This window comes from Monodon monoceros, unplaced genomic scaffold (genome assembly GCF_005190385.1).
Source record: "Monodon monoceros isolate NGI ecotype Baffin Bay Population unplaced genomic scaffold, NGI_Narwhal_1 Super_Scaffold_12, whole genome shotgun sequence".
In the NCBI taxonomy this organism is placed as follows: domain Eukaryota; kingdom Metazoa; phylum Chordata; class Mammalia; order Artiodactyla; family Monodontidae; genus Monodon; species Monodon monoceros.
This window is the reverse complement of record NW_021703768.1, coordinates 119,392,264-119,415,260: the sequence shown is the minus strand read 5'-3', so window position 1 is coordinate 119,415,260 and position 22,997 is coordinate 119,392,264. Positions and strand designations below refer to the sequence as shown.

General features: G+C 43.8%; 1 protein-coding gene across 3 annotated transcripts in view; it reads right to left on the bottom strand.

Annotated features, from left to right (window-relative positions):
- ARHGAP26 (Rho GTPase activating protein 26) overlaps window positions 1–14,893 on the bottom strand; it is a 485,730-nt gene extending 470,837 nt beyond the window's left edge. The window contains exon 1 of one of the 3 annotated variants that reach the window (XM_029215618.1): window positions 14,389–14,893. In XM_029215618.1, the coding sequence (XP_029071451.1) occupies window positions 14,389–14,542 (154 nt within the window). In that variant the 5' untranslated portion in view covers window positions 14,543–14,893. The remainder of the gene's footprint in view (window positions 1–14,388) is intronic. The other 2 variants (XM_029215622.1, XM_029215620.1) reach the window with 2 other exon arrangements.
- Between the last annotated feature and the right edge of the window lie 8,104 nt (window positions 14,894–22,997).

The following is a 22,997-nucleotide window of genomic DNA, read 5'->3' as shown; positions in this document are numbered from 1 at the left end:
GAGACAATCCCCCATCATTCCTTGACCTGCCATAACTTCCCCTTCCAGATACCTGAGGATGGCCGGCATAGCTGTGCACTGCAAGGAGGGGACAAAGGATCTGAGACAGGCTTATGTAGAATCTCCTCAGGCCTATTCAACTTAATGTGTGGTCCGAGGAGCCCCTCCATGCAAACCACCTGCGGAGGTCCCTGCAAGGAATGCAGATTTCCGGACCTCACCCCAGAGCCTGTGTACCATAATCTCCTTGGGGGGAATCCAGGAATCTGCAATTAAGGAAATTCTTACACACATTCACATTTAAGAACCACTACCTTATAACAAGGACAATCTAGAAATGACAATAATGACATTCTGATCACAGGGCACTTACCATGGGCCTGCTTACCCTGCTACTCACAATACCTACAAGAATCTCATTTATTCCTCAGAATCATATTGGAAGGTGAATTTATCACCCTCTCACTTAAACTGCTTTCTCTAGCTTCACCTCCAAAGGGCAAATCCAAAGACCTTCGAGCAAGCCCTCACCCAAACTGCCAGGAGGACACACCTCGTACTTAACCAGAACAAATCTCTCCATCCCTATTCTACCCACCTATTCTGCGGAATGTAGATATTCCCCACAATTTCAGCCCCCACTCTCTCCTCTTACTCCGTGCCAGTGGTTCTCTACCTGTGCTGCACATTAGCAGTACCTGGAGAACCTTTAAAATTCCCCAGGCCCAGGCTGCAGCCCAGACAAAATTACATCAGAATCTCTGGGGATGAGTCCCAGACTCATCTACCTGGAGGGGATTTCAATGGACAGCTAAGGTGGAGAACCACTGCCTGGACCTCTAATAGCATCTGGTGAAACCCAAACCTACAGCAGTACCTCCTTCTCTCTCTAGAGCACCTGACCTGTGCTCCCCACCACCTGGTAGGTGTCTCCACCTGTAGGTCCCATGGAAACAACTCAGCAAGGACACTTAACCCTGTATCCCCCATCACACACCACGGTTCTTCTCCTGGGGTGCACAGTTCAGCCAGTGCCCCAAGCCCTAAGACAGAAACCCTGGGGACACCCCTGCTCCTCCCTCCTCTGTCCACTGTTGACTACGTTCTCCTCTTCAGCCACACCAGCAGGTCTCCCATGAAAAGTGCCATGGAATCTTGATTTCTCCTCTATAATTTATGGGCGTTTGTTTGAATATTCAAATAACGATTCCATTGAGTAAAACAGATTTTCAGTAAAGTGTAGTCCCCGCCACTTGCTCTGCATACTCCCTGGCACAGTGCCACCTACCCTGACACCTGTACCTTAGTCTGAGAAGCACATCTTTTTTTTTTTTTTTTTTTTTTTTTTTTTTTTTGTGGTACATGGGCCTCTCACTGTTGTGGCCTCTCCCGTTGCGGAGCACAGGCTCCGGACGTGCAGGCTCAGCGGCCATGGCTCACGGGCCCAGCCGTTCTGCGGCATGTGGGATCTTCCCGGACCGGGGTACGAACCCGCGTCCCCTGCATCAGCAGGCGGACTCCCAACCACTGCGCCACTAGGGAAGCCCATGAGAAGCATATCTTTGCCCTTCCCTCCTCTCCCCTCCCGGCATGATGGCCACATGTCCGTTCTCTCACACACTTCTGCTTCAGGGCAGTGCGAAGCAGAGTGGAGCTCAAATCACTGGTAAAATATAAGACTATTTTAGATGATACAATGACAAATATTGTTCAATTTAATGATTATGATTTAATGACTATTTAAAGATATTCTAGAAAAAAATATATTGCTAACCACATCAAACCTATGATTTCAGAATGCTATAAAGTTCCCGTTTGAAATAAACATAATTTTTAATGAGTAGACCCTTTCAAAATAAATACATGTGGTAAAGGTGGGGCAGAAATAACCTAGGTGGTTTTAAAAGACTGATGGTTAGGAACACTGTTTCCTTGGACTTGATGTCTTCACTTGCCTCTCCCCAAGTTCTCTGCTCCCTCCCCCAGAGACCCTTTTAAACTGATAGGAATCATTGTACTGTGGACTGTCTGTTCTCCCCTGGCCTCCTGAAGAGCAGGGACTATGCCTGCCCTGTCCCAGAACTCCACTACCAGGAGCCTTCCACCCCAACATGAGCAGTCCCAGGCACAGGAATAGAGACCACAGCCAACACATGCCTTCCACCGGGGAAGGGCTAAGCTCTGCCGAAGAGGCAGCCAGAAGAGAGAAGGACAAAAGCGCCCAGCTCCCTCGCCACTCCCCAGAGAAGCTTCGCAGACAGACAAGGTGTGCCTACTGGCCCAAAGTCACGGTCTCCAGTCACCAAAGGTGGGAGACTGCCCTCCTTTACACCTGCCAAACTTCCGAAATAATGCGCACACTGCACAAAGATAAAAACTCAACAGCACCCTCACTAGAACCACAAACAAGCTCTCTGGAGCCCCGCATGCAAGTGATCCCCAATCCAGCTCTGTCTCATTTTAGGGAATGACTTTGTTGTGACTCCTCATCCCAGAATGAACAGTACATACAAACTGGGGAGTAGGAAATGGAGAAAATTCTAACTGTTGTTTTATTACAGACGCTACCCTATAATAAACCAAATAGTGAGTTTCCTTTCTACTCTAAAATGTGATTTATAAAATTCAGTTCACTCAGAGCTTTTCAGAAACACTCCTATGAGATATTCATTGAAATGAAAAATGTACATACCCTCTGGCCCAGCAGTTCCATTTCTAGAATGCATCCTACAGATCTACTCACTCATATGCCCATGACAGGTACCAGGAGGTTCACAGCAGCATTGCTTATAATGGTAAAAGGTTGGAAATCATCTAAATGTCTACTATTTGGGGACTGATTAAATAAACTATGTTATGTCCATCCAGTGCAATACAATGCGATGCTAAAAATGAATTTGCTCTATTCGTACCAATGTTGAACAATATTCAAAATACATTAAAATCGTGCAAAATGCAAAAATATGCAAAACAGTGCATATGGTATGCTACTGGAGAAATATATAAATCTGTATTTGCTGGCACATGCATAAATTATATCTGAAAAATATTCAAGAATGGGTAAAATGTTGCCTGCAGTAGAACAACTAAGGATTTGGAGACAGGAGAAATTTGAGGATGCTAACATTCCTTCTTGTCCCCTCTAAATTGTGTACTATTTATAGGTATTACTGACATAAACTTTCAAAAAAGAAACACAGGTATGAATTAAAATAAAAATGCTTTTTAATTTTGTTTCATTTGCTCAACTGATAATCATCTTCTACACCTGACCCACAAGTGTAATAGTGAGATGTGCAGTCAGGAATCTGTTACGGTTTGGGTCCTATCTGCCTGACAGTCTCTGTGGCACAGAAACAGCCTCAAGTTCAACTCAATCTGCCTGGAAATCTATCTAAAGTCTCACGGGAGAAGCCAGTTCATATTTTCAAAGTGTTCAAATCAGCCTGGAATAAACTTAAAAGCACATTTGATAGCAAGATCAGATGAGCTTTGAAACCTACCTGTGGTGGTTTTACAAACCATGTAAAATGGGGTTCATTTTGGCTTTTCCTGTGTGGCAGCAGCAGGAGTCAAATCTTAGCTACTGGCTTGGCCCAGAGAAGCCAGCCAGTTAACAAGGTTTAATCCAGAATTCCCAAGCCCCTCAACCCTTTGTCCATCTGGCAAAGAAAACACACACACACACACACACACACACACACACGGACACCCCCAGCCCCAGGAATCTCCTCTTTCTAAATATAGTAAGTACTGCCCAGTCTCCAAGCTCACCCTCTGTAGCATTCTGTGCCTTCGAACCAAGGTGAAATGAGCCAGATATAAACACACCGTGACAGCTTCTGGCCCACACTGCCAAGCTGTTTTCCTTACTATTTCCTCTCTTTCTCCACTCTGGGTTTCTACAAAAATGTGTAAACCCCAGTGACTATAATTTGTAAATATTCCTTTGGCCACTAAGGCTATTTTCCTCACCCTACCAAATGTGATTTCCCTGAAATTTGAGGTCAGAATGGCCTATTATATATGGGCAAAGCCACATCCCATCTCCCATTTTATCTGTAAGAACTTGCAGCTCAGAAAGGATTTCGGACAGGTCCAAGGCTAATTAGGACACAGCCGATTAACTGTAATCTCTCTCTCTCTCTCTCTCTCTCTCCCCCCCCCCCCCCGCCCACCCCCGGTTCCTTTAGAATCCGTGTCAGTGCCTAACAGAAGGGCTTGTTCAGGGATGCAAGGACCTAAACAGTCGATGTCAAAGAGCTTTAAAAAATGGAGGCTGGCAACAACTCCACCTTGAGGAATCTATCCCATGGAACTCCTAGGACCCACACACAAAGGTGGGTGTGCAAATAATCACTGCAGCACCTTCTATGCTGAGGCAATCCAAATATCCCTCAACAGGAGACGGGGTAAATAAGCTATGGTATCTCCACATAGCAGAGCTCTCTGCAGGCATTAAAAAGAATACACTGTGTATGTGTACTGACATGGAAGATCTCTAAAAGAGAGTCTCAACCAGAAAAGCAAAACACAGAATAATTCATATTCTATAACCCCCCCTAAGAAAAAAAAAATATGCACAGGAAAAGGACAAGAAAAAAAGCACACCACTGGTTAACTCGGGCAAAAGGGTGCTTTACTCTGTATAGTTCCACACTCTGTGATTCTTTTATGAGAACGTATTCATGAACTGCGTACATGAATTTTTTTGTCTTTGCACTGTAAGATTAGGTCATCCATTCATACTGTCCATTTTACCTCCAAAACTAATCCTTCCCAAGTCATCTTTATTTCAGAAAATAGCGCTATCATTCACATAATTGCTCCAGCTAAAAACATTGGAATCATTCTTTTTTTTTTTTTTTTAAGATTTTTTGATGTGGACCATTTTTAAAGTCTTTATCAAATTTGTTACAATATTGCTGCTGTTTTATGTTTTGGTGTTTTGGCCCTGAGGCATGAGAGATCTTAGCTCCCCAACCAAGGATCGAACCCACACCCCCTGCATTGGAAGGTGAAGTATTAACCACTAGACTGCCAGGGAAGTCCCTAATCATTCTTGACTTTTATTCTCAAAGCCCAAATCCAATCAAATAGCAAATCTGTGGGCTCTACTTCCAAAAACACCCAGAATCTGACCACCATCTCCAGTGCTGCCACCCTAGCCCAAGGTGCCATTGCCTCTTACTTCACCTATTATAACAGCCTTCTAACTGCTCTCCTTGCCTCCATTCTTGCCCCACTAAATTATTCTCCACACAGTGGCCCCCATAATCTCTTAAAAACACAAGCAGGATGATGTCACAACCTCCTCCTGGCTTCCCATCACACTTAGAATGAAACCCAAAGTCCTTTCTGGGACTCAAGACCTCTAGGACCTGGCTCCTGACCTCTCTCCCTGTTCATTTGCCATCACTCTGCTCCAGCTACACTGGCCTCCCTGCTAGTCCTCAGACACCCCATGATCTCTCCCGCCTCACGAATTCTGCACCTGTTACCACCACCTTAAAAGCCCTTACTCTAGGCTAGGGCTTGGAGGACACAGTAAGAGTGGAGCAAAGCTCCATATTTGAAATGAAAGCCTTCCTCTGGTGGCCTAAGATATATAATTTGGAACATACTGGGTTATAATTTTAAAAATTGAAACTAGGGTCAGTCAGAAATTTAATCTAGAAAATCCACTTTGTTAGCTTCATACTGGCATCCCTCCTTTGGCTAACTTTTAAAAATGCAATGGCCTAAACAGGGTAGCAAAGTCACCTTCATGAATTGCTTTCCCCAATAGCTTGGTGGTGATAATGGTTCCTCCCTGACCCATTCTCATGTGGTCAATTCCTGGGGTTTGTGATCATTAGCTTACACTGGCCAGCACTAGGAAGTTCAGCCTGAGGCCTCTGCCCAGAGGGATGCTGGCTGGCCTAGCTGGAGCAGAGATCTGAACCACAGCAGTGTCAGAATCACCTTCCAAGCCCTGGAATGTGAAACTGATCAGTCAAGTGCATCTGAGGTTGAGGCAAATGGAAGCAGAAAGTCCTCAAATGAGGGCAAATAGAGAAAATCTACCGAGGGGAGTGGTGTTCACTTAATCATCAAAAGTTTTATGGGACTAAAAAAAAAAAAAAAAAGTTGTATGGGACAAAGTAAAAGGGTAAAAAAAAAAATCCAAGGTATAAAATAGTGCCCAACAAAAAGATCTGAATAGACACGTCAGCAAAGAAAATGCACCAATGGCCCTTAATCATATGAAGGTATGCTCATCATCGTTAGTCATCGTGGAAATGCAAATTAAAACCAAGAGATATCACTTCACGCTCACTAGGATAGCTACAATCAAAAAGACAGACAGTAACAAGTACTGGTGATGATGTGGAAAAATTGAAACCCTCAGACGATCCTGGTGGGAATTTTAAAGGATGCCTCTGCTGCAGAAAACCTTTCGGCAGGTTTTTTAAAAAATTAAACATAATGGGCTTCCCTGGTGGCACAGTGGTTGAGAGTCCGCCTGCCGATGCAGGGGAAACGGGTTCGTGCCCCAGTCCGGGAAGATCCCACATGCCACAGAGCGGCTGGGCCCGTGAGCCATGGCCGCTGAGCCTGCGAGTCCGGAGCCTGTGCTCTGCAACGGGAGAGGCCACAACAGTGAGAGGCCCGCGTACCGCAAAAAAAAAAAATTAAACATAAGTTTATTCATACATCCGAGCAATTCTACTCCTAGGTAGGAAATGAAATAAGAAATGAAAACACATGTCTGCACAAAGACATGTATTTCAAGGGTTGAAATTATTCTGCATTATACTGTAATGGCCAACACACATTATTATACGTTTGTCAAAACTCATAGAATATACAACACAAAGAGTGAACCCTAATGTAAACAATGGACTTTAGTTATAACACTATATAACTTTTGTAACAAATGTACCACCTGAGAGGAAAGGGTGTGAGGGACTCTATGGGAACTCTCTATACATTCCACTCAATTGTTCTGTAAACCTAAAAACGTCTCTAAAAAATAAAGTCTATTAATTATATTTTTTAAAAAAGGAGGGAGGGGAGAACTTAAGCCTCAATCAGTGTGCTGAGTGCAACAGATTAGATGCAATTTATTTAATCCAATTGAGAACAGAATAATTGGATTGAAGTGGAAGGACTTTTTTTAAAGCCAGTGTTATATAAAAACTACAAAATCTTGTTTGGATATAATTTGCCGTTGTTTATATTTGTATGAGAAATACTCCAAATGTCAGTACTGCAAATTACCACCGTTTACAAATAATTAGGAAATGCCTTTTTTTTTTCTTTTATTTGAAAGGTGCTAAAGCAAAGCAAAGGAGCTGAGAAAAAACTTTTTGCTACCTAACTCCATAAGCATTTGTTCCATTAGGATTCTGTGAGTAATATAATTACTCCTAAACAAAGCAGGTTGGCACTGAACAGGCTTTGGGAATTTATACCATTAATGAAGGACTCACCTCACTACTATAAAAAGCCTACACCAAGTCCTAAAGAAGTATAAAAGGGTGACATGCTCTAAGCACACAACTCTTGATGTTGATTTTTTTTTTACTCTTGTTTTAATGAGCAAAGAGGATGAACTATTTATCTTAACAAATCAGACTCAAGAACAAGTTTTTGGCCTCCATGTTCAATGCTTTATTACCCAGTTAAAAGAGAATAACTTTCAGTTATAAAATAAATAAGTCATAGGATGTGATGTACAGCATGGTGACTATAGTTAATAGTACTATAACTGTATATTTGAAAGCTGCTAAGAGAGTAGATCTTAAAAGTTCTCAAGAAAAAGAATTCGTAATTATGTATGGTGACAGATGTTAACTAGACATACTGCAGCGATCATTTCATATTATATACAAATAGCGAATCATTATGTTGTACATCTAACATCTAAAATGTGTCATTTACATCTCAATTTTTTAATTTTTTAATTAAAAAAATAAATGAATGCTAGGAACGTATGCATTTTCTAAAAAATATTTAAAAAGAGAGAGAGTCATTGGTAATCAGTGCTACTACCCCCAAAGAGCAACTCTACTGCTTCAAAAAGCCAAGAGATAATCAGACGCCCTCATTTGTCTCACCAGCCTACAATGGCTCTTTAATCATATGATGAAGAGAGAAACACAAAACTTCAGAGCACAATACAGAATCTTAGCTATTCTTTGCTACTCAGGACTCAGAGTCTGAAAAACAACGGGGACAATATTCTCACTTAATCTAGCACCTGCTGCATGTTTCTTCTTTCTAGTGTCTAGATCTCCGAACAATTTGCATCTTCACTGCCAGCGTGTCTACTGAAGCACTGAAGGGTCATGTTCAAGAGAAGGCCCTCCAGTCCACGGTCAGCTTCAAAACTTGGTTGCACAACTGCCTAGCTGTGTGTCCTTAGACAAGTTACCCAAACTGTAACGTGCACACAAATAAGTATTCATCCCACCGGACAGAGGTATGAAGACTCACGAGACAATGTGTGCACTTAGCATAGGGCCGGGCCCTTGGTGAGTGTTCAATAAACAAGAGCTGCTGGCGAGGTTTCAGGTTTTCTGTTTGCTTGTTTGTTTGCTGAGGAAACTGACAGTGCCCCCAAGGTCTTACAGCGTATATGTGGTAGAGCTCGGACTAGACATCAGATCTGCCTGATAACAGAGGCCTGGCTCCTTGCACTGCACTCTGCTCCCCAGACCTGGGTCTCCTCAGGCTGCGTATTATGGGCTCCAAGTTAACTCCTCCGAGTCCACTTCTTAAATGAACTCAATACTGATGTGTTCCCTATCTACATAAAAGGGCTGGAGCCATATATAAATGCATTCTTGGAAGGCATCTTGTGGAAGGACTGCTATAAAGAGAATGTTATGTCAATGCCCACTAGGATTACTAATGTCCAGAATCCAGACCACTCTGAAATGTGGCATTATCCGTGGAGATGAGTGGTTATCAACCCAGGACCAGAGAAGATTTCTGAAACATTTAAGACAGACATGCTTTTTCTGGAACACATCTGTCAGACTGGGCATTTAGATTATGGCAATTAATGACAGCTTGCACTATATAAGAATATAGATATAATTTTTCCTTTTTTTTTTCCTGTAATGTGAGTTTAGGGTCCCTATTGAGCCTCATGAATGCCCTCTAGCAGATATTATTAAAACTATTTAGATCTCATCTTTTTTTTTCCTTAAGTAATGCACTACCTAAATATTCTTTCTTCATGCCTTAGCAAAAAATCTTATAAGGGTGATCTCACTTAAGTACATCAGACTTTTTATCTGTCTCTATGCCTAGGGTTCAAGTTCCAAAATACAGAATTTTGCTTTGTATATATAGTTATGACTACAGATTTATACAACTCTATTTCTGTTAAAAGATAAATGTCCATTGAATTTAAGATTTGATTATTGACAGACAAACAGCAGCTAAAATTTATTGTGGTTTTTGCTGGCATTCTTATAAAGCTACTTATTTCTGTTAAAATTCTCTGTGGTTGCCTTGGAGATGTGATGCAGGTCAGAATTACTAACCTCCACGAATACAATGAAAAAGGCAGGTCATCCCCAAAAAGTCTCATGAAAACTATGGTCTCATAGTTTTTTGTAAAAAAAAAAAAAAAAAAAACGTGTCTCCCGGCAGGTTACCAAGGCTTTTTTCAGTATCACACACCCTGCCCCAACTTGACTGAAAAGCTCACTGACAGAAGGGGTTGGATCCTTGGTCTTGTTTCGGTAGTCTCCCCTGCGTCCTTCAAAGTACCATGAACTAGAATGAATCCATCCCCTCCACCTCATGAGACACCTGGGTTTTCCCTAGGACATGGTTCAGTCTTTGGGACTCCACCTCTACTTAAACCCCACTGAAGAAGAGCAGCTTATGGGTTCAAAGTTTCCCACCTGAAATTCCAATCAAGAAAACTGTGCCTCAAGATGCCCACCACCATCTAAGACAAAACCATTAAAATTACACTTCTGATATCCAGAAGAGGCAAATCCATAGAGACAGAAAATACATTAGTGGTTGACTAGGGCTGGAGGGTGGGAGGATGGGGAAGGAGGAGTTGGGAGCAAATGGTGAGGAATAACTGCTTATGGGAACGGGATTTCTTTTGGGGGCAATGAAAATGTTCTAAGACTGACTGTGGTGATAGCTGTACAGCTCTGCGAATGTACTAAAAACCATTGAACTGGATGCTTTAAGTGAGTGAACAGTATACTAAGGCAAATTATATCTCAATAAAGATATTCTAAAATGTGCATTCCTGCCCCACTCCTCCCACCTAAGACTATCAAAATAAGAGAACTCACTCTGTCTCAGAAAGAAGTCAAAATTAAAGGGGTATATCCCCAGCAGTAAGTCCATAAACCAACTCTGAAGGTGGAAAGAAACACAGCTCCTGAAAACCCACATCACCTCTCAAAACCAACAGCCTAATTCACTTTCAGTTCTGTGAAACTACATTTGGTTTGCCATCGAGTCCATGAGACAGCCAGACATGAAGTCCAGTGCATTCTGCAAGCTTTTCCTGCAAGGCAAAGAGAGGCAGCCAGCTCAGCCACTGGATGGGTGTGTGTGTGGGTGGGGGGGGGGGGGGTAGAGGGGTTAATCTAGCAAGAAGATGGAAAATTTAAGCTATCAGAATATTAGGAACAACAGAGATGTTGAGAGACTTTTTATTTTTTGTCTTTAACCTGTGGGGCTTTTTTGTCATAACCATGACTTTATACAAATAGGATTACCAGGCTTCTTCCCACCAGTGGTTAATACATACACAACTGTGTAAGTTACCAACAACTGGCGTGAAGAAGGCATGGGCCTAACTCCTTGCATCCAAATCAAAAAACTGTTCATTTGGATGGACAATTCTGCTCTTAGTGACTCTTGCTCCAAGTCTTGACAACCCTGAACGCTGGAAGATCATAACAGCTATCATTAATAGAGCAATGCTATGCACCAGGCTTCAAGCTAAGTGCTTTCTTTACATGCACTGTTTCATTTTGTGCTCACAGCAACCCTAGGAGGTCAGAGTGGCTACTCCCATTTTACACAGGAGGAGCTCAGGCTTAGTGACTCACCCAGAGTCAATCAGTAGGTGATGGTGTCAAGAATGAAACACAGAAAATCCTAAAACTCTTAATTCTACAAGTCTGAACTTCATCACCCGCCTCTATCATCTTTACAGAAAGAAAAAAGGACTAAAACACACAGAATCCTCTTGACTGAGACACAGATTAATCAAGTCGAGGAAAGAGTGCCCAAAGAAAAGGCCTGGACAAATCAGCACAGAAAAAAGTGACTCGGAGTCACCACATCAAACAAGAACTTTCTCCAAAAGCAGGATTTTTTGAAATGTAGGTCCCAAATTATTTTATTGCTTATCTTCCATGTGTCCAGCCCAGAGGTTTGAACTCCAGGGAAAGACTTCAAGGAGTTCATTTGTTTATCAGATTATCAAGGGGAATCAAGAGACAACAGACCTACGGTTTTGCTTCAGAGTTAAGTGCACAGGCTCTGGAATCAGACAACTTAATTGCTGTGACGCCTTGGGCAGGTTACTAATCTCTCTGAGCTTCAGTTTCCTCCTTCATAAAGTGGAAGTAGCAAGAATAATGATCTAGCTGAACTTCAGCAATCCCAGTTTTATTGTCTCAGATTAACACACAATGGAAACCTTAACCCAAAGATCTGTGAAAATTAATTACAAAATAAAACCATAAAATTTTAGAGCTGGAAAAGCCTATAAATCATCTAAACCAGTGTTACTTACACAATTACGTATTTATTTTTATGTACGTATTTTTTAAAACACTGGCTTTACATTTACAGTAGTGATAAAGATGATCCAAAGAAAATGAATACACAAACACTAATATAGTAATATACAATGCAAGAAGCACCTAACAACAACACAATGCCCGAAGTCTGGTAAATAGTAATCACCTGTACCCTTTTTAAGAGGTCACACGACCTGTTCAAGCAGTAGTAAGAAGAGTATAGTTAGAAATAGAGCTGGATGTTAAGAGATTAGAACACCTAGTTCTCCCCCAAGTTACAGAGCTGGTCCATTCCACTAGCCAATTTGAATAACTCTTTAATTTTATCACTACACTGTTTCCTCCTACTCAAAAAATTCTTACATGCCCTCCCCACCCCCCAAAAGAACAGCAGCAGGCAAATAAACTGCCAGTCACACAAATGCATCCTCCTCAGACTCAAGGCTGAGATACAAAATGCAAGTCCAGATTCCAACAGGCTTGGTCCAGGGGGTCCATCCTGGGCAAGAGGGATGGGGCAGAATTAAGAGCTCAGCATCAGCAGGAACTCCAGCTCTGGCTCAGACCATGTGGAGGCTCAAAAACCACCCTGCCGTTAGAGCAGGGTGGCTCTGCGCTAGTGATTTCTCCAAGTCTGTTTTCTCATTTGTAAAATGAGTAACAGTACATGAGATAATTTGTGGCTGAAGCAGTGCCTGGCATGGAGTAAGTCTTTACAACCACAGGGGCAGCAGAACTGTCACTACTACTTCAGTGCCTGGGGCAATATCTAACACACAGAAAACACTCTAAATGTTTGCTGAATAAAGCAGAGGCCCAGTTAAAGCCAGCCTGAGAGTCACTCAAAATTCATGGGCCCGGGGCTTCCCTCGTGGCACAGTGGTTGAGAGTCCGCCTGCCAATGCCGGGGACACGGGTTAGTGCCCCGGTCCAGGAAGATCCCACATGCCACGGAGCGGCTGGGCCCATGAGCCATGGCCGCTGAGCCTGCGCGTCTGGAGCCCGTGCTCCACAACGGGAGAGGCCCGCGTACCGCAAAAAAAAATTTTTTTTTTAAATTCATAGGCCCAACCTATAAGTGGGCCCCTAACTTACTCCAAACCAGGGTCACATATTCCCTGAACCAACGATGGTCCTGGTCATTGACAAAAGAAGAGTCTGTTCATATGCTTCAGGTCACAGCCTCCAGCAGAGACCCTGCTTCTGAGGAGCCTTATCACATCAAAGTTCCATGTTTATTTCACCCCCGAAACACTGGCACTTGCTGCCCTGGGGCTCCACTGTCTCCCTCTTCATTTTTAAAAGCAACAGGCTCACAAAATGACACCTCAGGCACTTGACTTTACACCTCCTTTATAGAGGCTTGGGGACAATTCTCACAGCTAGGGCCCCACTCTGCCAATGCAAGCTTTCTTAGCTGAAAGATACCACCTATTAAGAAATCCATCACAGAGAAAGGAAAAGTCAAAGACAATTCCACTCTCTGCCTTTTTTCCTGATTCTCAAAACTAAAAGATGGACCAAACTAATTTTAAATGGGTAGACTGAAAAGGCACCCAAAAAAAGATCTCAACAATCCAAGGCGCTCTTCCCTAGAGCACTCCTGTTTGGCCAGAAGGAGACATTCCCTGGCTCTGCAGAAGACAAGGCAAATCATACACAGAATGCAAAACTCATTTCTCCCCTGCCAAAGGGAAATTTGCAAAAATTGTTTTACAAAAGGTTTGAGGATCTATAAGGATGAGTTTAAACTTCTCCTTTCTGAGTGAGGACCGAGGACATTCCTTCTCAGACTTTTGAGTTTTCCAGGATATTGGGAGAGGTAAAAAGGGGAGCGAGGGAGCGGGAGAGGGAAAGGATATGTTCGTTCTATTTTTAAACCCTCGCCCACAGTTTAGAGTAAAGGAACACTCTGATTCTGTACTCCCACCCTTATCACCTTCTGCTAAACACAAGAATCAGAACCTGCACACGTACGTGACCCTGATTCTAGATCTGGGAGGTACAGGCTGCCAGTACTCCAGAGAATCTCGAGCTGACCGACCATCCCACCCACCCCTTCTCTGGGCAGCAGCTGTGCCTTTCGGAGAAACCCAGCGGCCCTGAGCAGGCTGGCGCTGCGCCCAGGGAGCGAAGAAGGCACAACCCGCCTTTTTCCGAGGGGAGGCAGCGCCCCCTTGGCGGGGCCCACTCCATTCCCAAGGCTGGGCACCCAGGGGTGAGCAACTCTTCCCCAAGGGAGCGGGAGTCGTGGACGCGAAGGGGTTTCCCAGCAGGCTGCGGCGCACCAGGCACTCCAGTCCTACTCCCAGGACACCTGTGTGCCGCGCACACCCGCCGCGGCGCCCCAGAGCGCCACTCGCGCTCGGTCTCCTCCCAGCCACCCCGGAACGCAAACGGCCGGGCGACGGATCTTTTCCCTCACTGTCTTGTTGCTAGTTCGCCCATTTTACGTATCCTTCCCGCCCCACTACAAGCATCTACACCCGTCCCTCAGCGCCCGGGGGCAGAAAACCAGCCGGACACGCGACCCCCAGGGCTGAGCGCCTCCCGACGGCCCCTCCCGCCCCCGAACTCCGTCCCCGCCAGGCTCGGGGGCACTCACTCTTGAGCGCGCTGACGAGTGACTTCCCGTCCTTGATGAGCTCCTTGATGAATTTGTTGGTCTTGTCCAGCTCCGCTTCGTGTGACTTGAGCGTCTCTCGGAAGTGCGGGCTGTCGAGGCAGCAGTCGCTGAATTCGAGCGCGGGCAGCCCCATGGTGTCTGCGGCGCCCAGCCGGGGGGCGCGCCTCCCCCGGGGCCCCGGCGGCCCGCAGCCCCGAGAACGCACGCGGCGGGACCCCGGCCGGCACCCGCGACGGACGCCGGCTCCACAGGTGTGGCGCCGGCTAGCCCTGCGCGCGGTGTCCGCGGGCGCGCACGACTTCCGAACCGAGCCGGGACTCGAACGAAGGGCGGCTGCTCCGGCGGCGCGCAACCGAGCGGCCGGGGAGCAGGAAGCGCAGAGACGGACCCGCAGCGGCGCCGGGAAGGGAACGAGAAGTCGAGCGAGTGCAGCCGCCTCCTCCCCGCCTCCTTCGCCTGTTCGCTCTCCAGCAGCCTCGAGCGCCCTCTCACAGCAGCCTGGGCCGCTCCGCCGGCGTTCGGGCCGCACTAACCTGCTAGCAATGACCTAATCCCAGCCAAGCCAATCAGACCTCCGAGCCTCCCGGGTACGCACGGCCCTTCCGCGGCTATAACCCAATCATTGGTGTCCGGAGGCGGGGCCTGGTCCAGGGGGCGGGACCCACGCCACTGCCTAGGTCCGCAGCACAAGCTCCGCCCGCACCCGCCCGCGCGGTGTTGCAGACCCGGAGACCCGAAGGTGAGCGCTGCGGCATGCCGCGTACCTTGCCCGCCCGCATCCGAGATGGTGCGTCTGAAGGTCTGGGGAGCGTAAGAGCCTAGATGTGCCGAACATGAAAAATCTGGGAATTTAGGGCTGCAGTCCCCCTCACACTTCAGGCAATCGAGCTTGCACTCAAAATGCAGCCCCCTGCCCCAGAGGAACCCCGAGCGCACCAAGCGACCACATCGCCTCTAGGAACAAGCTCCTTCTTCCAGTCGAGCAGAAAATATTTTCATCTTAAAATTACCAGCTCTTATTGCCTGCAGTCTTCCCGCCCCCTACAGTCCGACCCCTTCACGGCCACTCCTACTCAAAACCCGCCCACGGCTGCTCTCAGCCGAAGGATCTAACATCCTTACGAGAATTTCAGCCGCCTGTTGTTTCACTGCTGGGCACCTAACACAATTTTACATAATTACCTCCACTGCCTGTCGTCCTTTGCTGCATCGTGTGAGCTTCAAGAACACGAGCCACCGCAGCTTTCTTGTGCGCTGCCGCATCCCTAACACCTAGAACAGTGGCCGGCATCTAATAACAGATATAACAGATATTGAGCGCTTACCGTGTGCTATGGCGATTGATAAATATTTGTGGAATAAATGAATGGATCCTTTCCCCTCCTACCCCACCCCACCCCCAATGCGTTGCCCTGTAGCCCTTTGGTTCCACCACAAGTATCAATCCAGGCAGCTCACGCACTGCACTTGCCAGGCTGGATCCCACAGTGTCTAGTGCTGAACTGTGAACTCCTAGAAGATAGGGACTGTCTTGGAATAAAATATTTGTATGTCTAGGAACTAGCAGCCCTCCAGTTAGGTGGTTTTGTGTGTGGGGGTGGGGGGGTTGTTGCTGTTGTTTTTCACATAGGTCTGCTATGTTTAGGCACTAGGCTAGATGCTAGAGATGCAAAGATGAATAACACAGAATAAACCTGACTGCTACTGGTTAGTGGGAGAGACAAGCGACAAGCAATAGCAATGCTGCATGGTAAGTTAGGATAGAAGGCCTGGGTGCTCAGGAACGTGGAGAAGGGATTGCTGACTCAGGGAGCCAGAGAAGGCACTGATGTCGAGGTACTGATTTATTAAATGCATAAATGAATGAATGTGATCTATTTGCCAGTTGCAGCTACAAATTCAGACTTGATAGCAGGCCCAAACAGCTATCAGATGGATAATTAAAACCCTGAAAATAGTTGTTCCTCACCTGCCAAGAATGAGAAAGATGTGGAATGGAAATCCCATGAAACTAAATCTGTTTAATGCAATATCTTTGAGCACTTAAAAGTAGGTGTTCTGACTCTTAAATGATACATAACAAATCACACCAAAACTTAATGGATTAAAACAACTATGATCTCTTTATTTTCTCTCATAATCTCTGTGGGTCAGGAATTTGGGAGAGAGCTTGGCTGGGTGATTCTGGCTTGGGGTCTCACACATGTTTGCAGTCATATGGTAACAGGACCATCTCCCTCTCTTCGATGGGCTCAGGACTTCACTATGTGGTCTCTCAATGTGGTCTAAGTGAGTTTCCTCACTGCATGGCAGCCTCAGCGCCCCAGTGTGAACGTTCCAGCTCACACGAGGAAAGCTTAATCACCTTTTATGACCTAGCCTTGGAAGACAAACACTTCTTCCACCTTCATTGGGTACAAGCAAGTCACAAGCCCAGATTTAAGGAGAGAGTAATTAGACTGTACCTCCAGATGGGGAAGTAACAAGAAAGGGAGATATTAATGCAGCCATCTCTGAAAAAAACCAATCTGCCACTGCGGGCCTAGCACAAGGCAAAGTATTCAATAAATGTTAAATGAATGAAACAAAATGAGGTCCACAATTATTTATTTTTATTCTATTGAGTAATATTGGGCAAATGTGCATAAACATATATGTATTAGTAAGAATAATAATGATAAATATTACCCATCATTTGTTAAGCTCTTAGTTTGTGCCAGACACTATGCTAAATTATGTACATGCATTTAGTCCCTACAAGGGAAGACTGGTACTAGGATAATGGATAATCCCCATTTTTCAGATGAGAAATTGAGGCCCAGAGTTGTAACTTGAACCAGGTTACCTAGCTAAGAAGAGTGTGTGGCACATACACATACACAAACATATACCTTAATGTGCCTGTTTACAAGTGTGTAACTTCTTCTGAATTTAATCCAGAATTTCCACAAAGACTTCCCACGCTTTGTGCAATATTATCAGAAGAGAATCAGAATGTAGTAGTACTGAGTACAGTAACTGGCCCCTGGAAGGTGCAGCTGTCTCTCTCTCCCTAGAAAATAAGCTCCATGAGATAGAGATTCTGTGTTCACTATACAGCCCCAGCACCTAGGACAGCAAAGGGCACTTCAAAAACGCACAATGCCAACGGGAGGGCCACCTGTTTAATAAGGAAGAAACAATGAGTCATGTAACAACATAGGTTGTGGCCATGAATGCAAACAGAACAGAACAGTTAAGGCCCAGAAATCACTGTCATATGAAATATAGAAACTATTTAAGCAACATGATTTGGCCGAATTTCTTTGGATGAATATCTGAATTCCTTCAAATTAACCAGTTAGTTCAAATACTTCTAGTTTTGATATCAATGTATTTTAAATCCATATTATTTCTGCCTTCAATTGTCCAATTAACTTTTTTTTTTTTTTTTTGTCTGCATTGGGTCTTTGCTGTGCACGGGCTTTCTCTAGGTGTGGCGAGCAGGGGCTACTCTTCGTTGCAATGCACAGGCTTCTCATTGTGGCCGCTTCTCTTGTTGCGGAGCATGGGCTCTAGGTGCGCAGGCTTCAGTAGTTGTGGCTCACAGGCTCTAGAGCACAGGCTCAGTAGTTGTGGCCCACAGGCTTAGTTGCTCCACGGCATGTGGGATCTTCCCGGACCAGGGCTCGAACCTGTGTCTCCTGCATTGGCACGTGGATTCTTAACCACTGCGCCACCAGGGAAGTCCCTCCAATTAACTTTATATCTACCATACAATTACCTCCCATTTGTAGAAAACAGGAAAGCACTCTCACATATGTTATCTCCAAGCCCACACAATCAGAGGTGGGCAAGGGTCACTGACTCATGATTCCTGAACACAAGCTAGAGAATGGAGCTGGTCTTTGATGAAAGTTCATCAGTCCTCACATAACTGAGGACCAGGGATAGTGTAGCTTCAGGGCAGCTTCTGGCAGTTTAGGTGATGACATCAGTATAAGGTCTTTCTCTCCATCACTCCAGCTGACCGTCCTCTGTGATGCCTTCATTTTCAGTGACTCCTTCTGCTTCTCCAAACTTATATCAAGCACTATTAGCAGTAAGAGAGTTTTCTTTCCAAGAAGTCTAGCAGAAATTACAAGACTGAAACCAGAGGTGAAACAGCCCCACTCCTAACACATAAAGCGTTGGGAGGAGTTGTTCCCGCAAAGGACAAGCAAAGTGCTGTTAACAGGAGAAGAGAGAATTAATTGCTGCTGAAGAGGCAGAAGGAATAATATGCAGTACACCTGACCGGTCCCCCAATCCCCCTCAAAATGAGTGTTCCTTCTGCTACATTCTCCTGGTTTTGTAGTTCTAGTTAGCATTTATTCAGTCTTTTGTATAGTTGATACCATGTCTCTCTACACATGACTTCACCTTTGTGTTCTTACTGGATAAGACATCAATTTTCCTATTTTAAAATACTGATTTGGGGGTAATGGAAAATCTATATCTTGATTGTGGTACATAGGCATCAACATTTGTCAAAATTCATGGCTGCATTTTATTGTATATAAACTGCACCTCACCTCAATAAAGTTGGTTTTAAAAGATGATGATGGTGGTAATGTTAACGATATTTATTAAGCTTTTGCTGTGTAGTAGGATTCATGCTAAGCACTTTATTGTATTTCCTCACTTAACCTTTAGTAGAATCCTGGGAAGTAGCTACGGATACCCTTCATATTGGGTGGGCCATAAAGTGCCTTTGGTTTTTTAAGTAAAACTAAAAGACACATTTTTCATTTTCACCAAGAACTTTATTGAACAACGTATTCACTGTTTTGTTCCACTACCTTCTGCCATTTTTCAGGCAACGTCATAATTCCATCTTCCCAAAATTTTTTATCGTTTTGAGCAAAGAACTGTTCCAGGTACATTTTACAGTCTTCCAGGGAATTGAAATTTCTTCCATTAAGAGAATTTTGTAAAGATCGAAATAACTGGAAATCCGAAGGTGGAATGTCCAGTGAACATGACGGATGAATCAGAACTTCCCAGCCAAGCTGTAACAGTTTTTGCCTGGTCACCAAAGAAATATGCAGTCTTGCGTTATCCTGATGGAAGAGTATGCATTTTGTGTTGACTAATTCTGGATGCTTTTCATCGAGTGCTGCTTTCAGTTGGTCTAATTGGGAGCAGTACTTGTTGGAATTAACGTATTGTTTTCCAGAAAGCGCTCATAATAGAGGACTCCCTTCTAATCCCACCATATACACAACATCACCTTCTTTGGATGAAGACCGGCCTTTGGTGTGGTTGGCGGTGGTTCATTTCGCTTGCCCCACGATCTCTTCCATTCCACACTGTTGTACAGTATCCAGTTTTCATCGCACGTCACAATGTACTTTAAATAGGGAACGTTTTCATTATGTTTCAGTAGAGAATCGCATGTGGAAGTATGGCAAGAAGGTTTTCTTTCACTTAACTTATGTGGAACCCAAACATCAAAGCGATTCACGTAACCAAGCTGGTGCAGATGATTTTCAAAGCTTGATCTGGATATTTTGAGTATGTCAGCTATCTCTCGCACGGTACAACGTTGATTGTTCTCAATTATTGTTTCGATTTGATCACTATCAACTTCAACTGGTCAACCCAACCATGGAGCATCATCCAGCAAGACATCTCCAGCACGAGACTTTGCAAACCACTTTTGACACGTTCGATCAGTCACAGCACCTTCTCCATACACTGCACAAAGCTTTTTGTGTGTTTCATTTGCATTTTTACCTTTCTTGAAATAATAAAGCATAATATGCTGAAATGCTGGTGTTTTCTTCCATCTTCAATATTAAAATGGCTACACAAAAATTCACCAATTTTGTTAAGTCTATTTTTAAATGCACGCTGGTATGACAGCTGTCACATACAATCTAACAAAATTGTTTCAAATGAAGTTAAAGACAACTAAGTGCTACCAGAGCCATCTTACGGAAAAAAACGAAAGAAATTTTTGGCCCACCCAATAGATAAGGCAGCTAAGGCTTCGAGACGTAAGATGCCTAAGGTCACATAGTGGTGGAACTAGGCTTATTACTCACATCTATCTGCCTTCAATAACTATCTCCATACAAGGTGTCTATCAGAAAGACATTTTATACATGTTAAAAAATTAATAATAATAGCCAAATACCAAAAAATGGAATAAAATCACACATGAATGAGAGAGGAGGAGAATTCTATGTGTTTTTCCAGGACCTTTTGCTAGTATGTCCCCAATACATCAATCACTATGCTAGCCTCTAATCTGTTTTGGCTTTAAATTCCAGGCCCTACAATTCGTGTAGTAGCAACTGACTGAAGCAGACATGAAATTCTCATCTTCCTCCAAAGAAAAAAGAGTAATCTATCCTTATAAAACCACTGGCTTGCAGTTCTTTAAGGGAGGTAACAGCACTTAATTAACATTCTTTGGCTCAAGATATCAATGAAACTCATATTACTTCTACTACACAAATCTGTTTTATATGTTAGCAATATATATATTTTTTTTTTTTTTTTTTTTGTGGTATGCGGGCCTCTCACTGCTGTGGCCTCTCCCGTTGTGGAGCACAGGCTCCGGATGTGCAGGCCCAGCGGCCATGGCTCACGGGCCCAGCCGCTCCGCGGCATGTGGGATCCTCCCGGACCGGGGCACGAACCTGTGTGCCCTGCATCGGCAGGCGGACTCTCAACCACTGCACCACCAGGGAAGCCCTCCTGCCCATTTTTTGATTGAGTTGTTGTTGTGGTGGTGGTTATTGAGTTGTGTGAGCTGTCTGTATATTTTGGGAATTAAGCCCTTGTCAGTTGCATTGTTTGCAAATATTTTCTCCCAGTCCACAGGTTGTCTCTTCATTTTGTTTATGGTTTCCTTTGCTGTGCAAAAGCTTGTAAGTTTGATTAGATTTCACTTGTTTATTTTGCTTTTATTTCTACTGCCTTGAGAGACTGACTTAAGAAAACACTGGTACAATTTACGTGAGGGAATGTTTTGCCTATGTTCTCTTCTAGGAGTTTTATGGTGTCATATATTTAAGTCTTTAAGCCATTTTGAGTTTATTTTTGTGTATGGTATGAGGATATGTTCTAACTTCACTGATTTACATGTGGCTGTCCAGCTTTCCCAACACCACTTGCTGAAGAGACTGTATTTTTCCCATTGTATATCCTTGCCTCCTTTGTTGAAGGTTAATTGACTGTAGGTGTGTGGGTTTATTTCTGTGCTCTCTATTCTGTTCCATTGATCCATATGTCTGTTTTTGTGCCAATACCAAACTGTTTTGATTACTGTAGCTTTGTAGTATCGTCTGAAGTCTGGGAGCGTGATGCTCCAGCTTTGTTCTTTTTCCTCAGGATTGCTTTGGCCATTCTGGGCCTTTTATGGTTCCATATAAATTTTAAGATTTTTTGTTCTAGTTCTGTGAAAAAGTGTCATGGGTAATTTGATAGGGATCACATTAAATCTGTAGATTGCTTTGGGTAATATGACCATGACCATTTTAACAATGTTAGTTCTTCTAATCCAAGAGCATGGGGTATCTTTCCATTTATTTGAATCATCTTCAGTATCCTTTATCAGTTTTATAGTTCTCAGAGTATAAGTCTTTCACCTCCTTGGTCAAGTTTATAAGAAAGTTTTCTTAAACATTTAGAGTAAAGACAATATCTGATTTACAGGGAAAGGCATGTGTATTAAATGAGGAAAGATATTTAAGAAAAACAATAAACCATTAATAAACATAAACTTTTTCAAAAGCTGAGATGAAACCAGAAAATTGTCAGAAGACAATTTCAATACAGCCTCTGGGTCACTTGGATCAATAAAAGTAACTGGCCTATTTCTTACCATTGTTGCTGCTGAAATGACCAAATGAATCAGCTTACTTACGCAAAATAACCTAAACTAAAGTAGGCCCGTACACCTTGCTCTCTTTCTTGCCTCTGGATCTTCTCATACATGTGCATACTTTAAATTCACATTAGCATATTAGAGGTCCTGAGAAGTCCTGCAGTAAAAAATCCTGTGAGATTTTGCTTAACCCAGTATTTCTCATATTTCTTGGAACACAGAATCCTGTTTTTCCTCCAGTGTTACATTCCACATAGTGCTCTAGGAAACACATTCAGGAAATGAACAATATCACAGACAACAGGAATAGGGACATAAGGAGAAAGGGTTAATTGTTAATCTTTTGGTTGCCATTTCAGTGGTTGCAAAATAGAAATTTTGTCATGGGGAATTAATAAACTTTCTAAAGCAACTAGAAAACTATCATATCCAACTTCAAATACTTATTAATGGATGAACTTTTCTTCCATGTGAATTCATATTCTGTTAGATGGCTCTGGTTTTGAGGTGATGCTGTGGTTTTTAGTGGGTGCCTGGGTCTACTGAAGGTGGCACTGTTGGGGGCAGAGGAGGGCAATATTTCAAAAGAGAAATTATTCCATCACTTTCTTCTAGGGAGAAGCCAGTATGAAAAATCAATACTAAAATGGGTTACCTTCATCTAAACACTGGGCAAAGAGGATATAATATCTGCTGTATTTACAACAGTGGGTGATGACAGATTTCTTTA